At 35.7% G+C, this 3,951-nt stretch overlaps 1 protein-coding gene across 1 annotated transcript in view; it reads left to right on the plus strand.

The window, feature by feature from the left end:
• Nucleotides 1-1,526, plus strand: part of LOC109541982 — a 3,833-nt gene extending 2,307 nt beyond the window's left edge. Inside the window, exons 2-3 of the mRNA XM_019911002.2 lie at nt 390-581; nt 1,011-1,526. Of these exons, the coding sequence (XP_019766561.1) occupies nt 390-581; nt 1,011-1,304 (486 nt within the window). The 3' untranslated portion in view covers nt 1,305-1,526. The remainder of the gene's footprint in view (nt 1-389; nt 582-1,010) is intronic.
• Nucleotides 1,527-3,951: the final 2,425 nt, after the last annotated feature.

Below are 3,951 nucleotides of genomic sequence, written 5' to 3' on the forward strand. Positions count from 1 at the left end.
CCACAACGGCTTTTAAGCCTGAAAACTCAGTTACTCTCACGCAAAAAATCTCCAAACTGGATAATTTCCATTGAATTAATCCTTGAATCGTCCACTTCCAGCACCGACTTAAAACTTTTGAGTAATTGGCGGCAATTTGCTTTGTTTGATTCGGGCCCATTCGAACTTTCACAGGCTTAAAGCAATTTAATTAATTAGTTCCCAACTTAGCTTAATTAATTAACTTTTAACGTTTCAAATTTATGAATATAAGCAACCAAACAAATGTTTTGGGATTTCCCAACTGTTCTATTTCCGTCTGTTTACGCTTGTATGAATGGCTTGTTTTAATTAGAATTATCCATCAGCAAGCTTTGAAGCATTAAGCGGCTAAAACGAATCAATTTCAGGAAGAAGACCGAAGAAGAACTGGCCGATATTTAGCAGTTACAGTTATTCTGTTTATTATCGCGCTTGGACTTTATCACACAGTCTCTCGATTCGCTTCTGATGCTTCAGCATTGGTGAGCGCAGCTATGATTATGTTTCTATACCTTCTCTGGTTATGGTATGCTTCACAAAGACGCAAACTTCAGTTAAAGGTACAGTTTCACATCAAAATGTTAATTAGCGAATTTCCGAGCTTTATTGGCTTGTTTAATATAATGTTCATATAATTTTCTATTTTGCTCTGTATCAGTATAAGACATTTTATTTGTCCATGTTTTGCACAATCTACATTAACTTCTATGTTCGCGCTTTGGTTTAAAATTGAGCTTCCATTCTGGAACGCGGCTGACGCTGGTCATCTCACTTGCACCCATGGAGTCCAAGAGAGATGCAAGATCAGTTGAGGGTTGTTGTGTTCCAAATTGCTACTTTCACGCCTTGAAACGGGCCAGCTTGGAGAAGGACAAGTTGGAAAAAAAGCGTATTTGCCAATTTTGTGTTGCATTTAATATTAATAGAGAGATTCTATAGAAAACAAATAACGCGAAGATGATTATTAATGAATTAATTAATTTTTTTAGAGAAACGAGTTGTCAATGGAAAATCAAGTAACAACAGTTCTACAAGCACTGAACAATATCAAGCACGTGAGTTTGGAGGAAGATGTGCAGAAAAACTGCATCTGCCCAACCAGGCAGGATGAAGTGGGCAATAAATTTGCAAAAAGTGACGTGAAACTAAATAATGAAAATGCAAATGTTCGAGTTCTGAAAAAGCACGCAAGTGTGGATGACTGTGGGCCGAAAAATTGGCAATTTGATGAATCGTCGGATAAAGACAGTGAAAAATTTATTCGAACTTATTCGGTAGGGTAGTTTGGTGAGCGGTTTTCCAATCTGGAGGATTTTGGCTTCATTTTCCACTACAGTGACTGTGCAGCGAAAACACGCTGAAATCGTTAAAATACCAAAGAAAAGTTACTAGAAAGTTGGAAAATTTGTAAATTAAGTGTGAAAAATGATTTTTTGGCGGGCGCTTGTATATTTATGCACAAACTTCGCTTTGATTCAACTTGTAAATAAACACTTTCTTCTTAACGGGCAATTTTCATTTCAATATCGCGAGTCTGACACGTAATTTGCGTCTGGGTCGTTAAACTGCCTTTTTATTAGGTAGGCCGGATCTTCCATAATATTTTTAGTTTCAATGAGTTTGCAATAAAAAGTTTTTTTACGATTTCCACCAAAAGCGCCAGTCAAGCTTTGAATTAAAATACAAAGAATTCTGCCTGCGCCCTGATAAAACGCGCAAAAAAATTAACACTTTGCTTGAAAAAATGCAGGCGAATGGCAAAAATCTCCACTTGTCTTCATCAGAAAAATCCATTTCTTTCTCATGCGAAAACCAATATATTTTTAGAGATTTATCCAGCTGTGCACCGTTATTGCTCATTAAATAAACTGTTCTAATGGTGAAGCGAATTGCCAAATAATTATACAGTTTAATCACTCCAGATTTTCAATATCTGATAAATGCGTTTTCAGGCAATAAAGCAAAACCGGCGCATTTTTACGATGTTTATGTGGTAATTGCCAGCGGAGAATTTACACGATTTAAAATCACGTGTAAACATTCAAATACCTCTATGATCTACCTATGATGTATCTAAAAATACGGTTTTTGTATATCAGCAAAAAATTATTTTCGTTTTTCCACAGCTCACAGTTGTTTGCTGTGACGAATTTGGCCATTCGAAACGCATGGATTGCTGCTGCATTTCCCGAAAACAAACATTTCCCGAAAAAAAACCGGTTTCGCATTAACAACATTTATTGCCTAAAATGGTTGCGATGTTTAAAATTTCATTCCGACACACAAACAGCATGCTTTTAATATGCCCCCGAGGAAACAGTTGGATAATTTAATTGCGTTTGTCCGGCCAACGAAATGCAATTTCTGAAAAAGACATTCTTTTCAGTGGAAAATGCATCAAGGATTCAACATTTCCTCTAGTTCTTTATGTTGTTTGCCTCATAATTTCGTTCATTTTCACGAAATTTTTAAAATCAAATTACCATTTTTAAGCCCTTTTGGTCTTATTGGTCTTCAAAGTTTGCAACATGAAAATTTCAATTGCCTTGCGCAATTTCCAGAAGATGTTTTGTGAATGGCGCACGATTTTCGTTGATTTTTGCATAATTTCACGATTTTCTTTGCGATTTTTATTGGCCATTGGCCATTTTAAAGACGATCGCTTAGTCGTTTTGAGCTTCAAAGTTTGCATCATCAAAATTTAAATTTATTTGCGCTATTTCTAGAAGATGCTAAGTAAAGAGCGCGAGATTTTACTTGATTCGCTCATGCTTGCGCTTCTTTTCGAGCGACTTTCGATCTCAAATTACCATTTTAAAAGCCATTTGAGACTCTTGGTCTTCAAGGTTTACACTTCCAAAAATTCCACTGTCTTGCTTTATTTCTAGAATTCTAGAAAATGTTAAGCGGAAAGTCAAATTATCATTTTAGAGTCTTTGAGTCTTCCGAGACTTTAAAATCTGCACCTTGAAAATTTCAATGGCCTTGCGCCATTTGCAGAAGATTTTTGCTGATTTTCCGCAACTTTTCTTGTACTATTTCTAGAAGACGTTAAGTGAAGAGCAAGATATTTTCCTTGGTGCACTCGTGACTCGATTTTTACTATGAAATTTCCATTTTTAAAGCCGTTTGAAACTATTGAGCTTCAAAATTTGCGTTTCCAGAAATTCTACTGTCTTGCGCTAGTTCTAGAAAATGTTAAGTGAAGTGAGCAAGATTTTCCGTAATTTGCTTATAACTTCGTATTTTTGCGCGATTTTCAAAACCAAATTACCAGTTTAAAGGCATTATTTTAGCCTTCTGAGTCTTCAAAGTTTGCAACTTGAAAATTGAAATTTTCTTGCGCTATTTCTAGAAAGTTCGCGCAAGATTTTCCTTTATTCACTCATGACTGCGTTTCTTTGTGCGCAATTTTCAATGTCAATCTTCTGTTTTAATGGCCGTTTCGAACTCGTCGTCTTCAAAGTTTACATATATGAAAATTTAAATGTCTTGCGCTATTTCTAGAATTCTAGAAAATCTTATGTGAAGAGCGCCAGGGTTTTTAATTTGCTGATTACATCGTTTTTTGCGTGATTCTCAAAATCAAATTACCAGTTTAAACGCATTATTTTAGTCTTCCGAGTCATCAAAGTTGGCAACTTGAAAATTTCAATTGCTTTGCGCCATTTATAGAAAAAGTTAACAAAGTGGCGCACGATTTTCGTTGATCTTAGCAAAACTTCGTTATTTTGTGCAATTTTTAATAACGATTGGTCATTTCAAAGGGCGCTTGGTCCTCTTGAGCTTCAAAATTTACATCTTGAAAATTTCAATTTTCTTTCGCTGTTTCTAGAACGTGTTTAGTGAACAGCGCAAGATTTTCCTTGATTCGCTCATGACTGCGTTTCTTTGAGCGCAATTTTCAGTCTCAACCTGCTGTTTGAATGG

Source organism: Dendroctonus ponderosae, unplaced genomic scaffold, assembly GCF_020466585.1.
Source record: "Dendroctonus ponderosae isolate FM_Combo_2020 unplaced genomic scaffold, Dpon_F_20191213v2 Dpon_F_20191213_8, whole genome shotgun sequence".
Taxonomy (NCBI): Eukaryota; Metazoa; Arthropoda; class Insecta; order Coleoptera; family Curculionidae; genus Dendroctonus; species Dendroctonus ponderosae.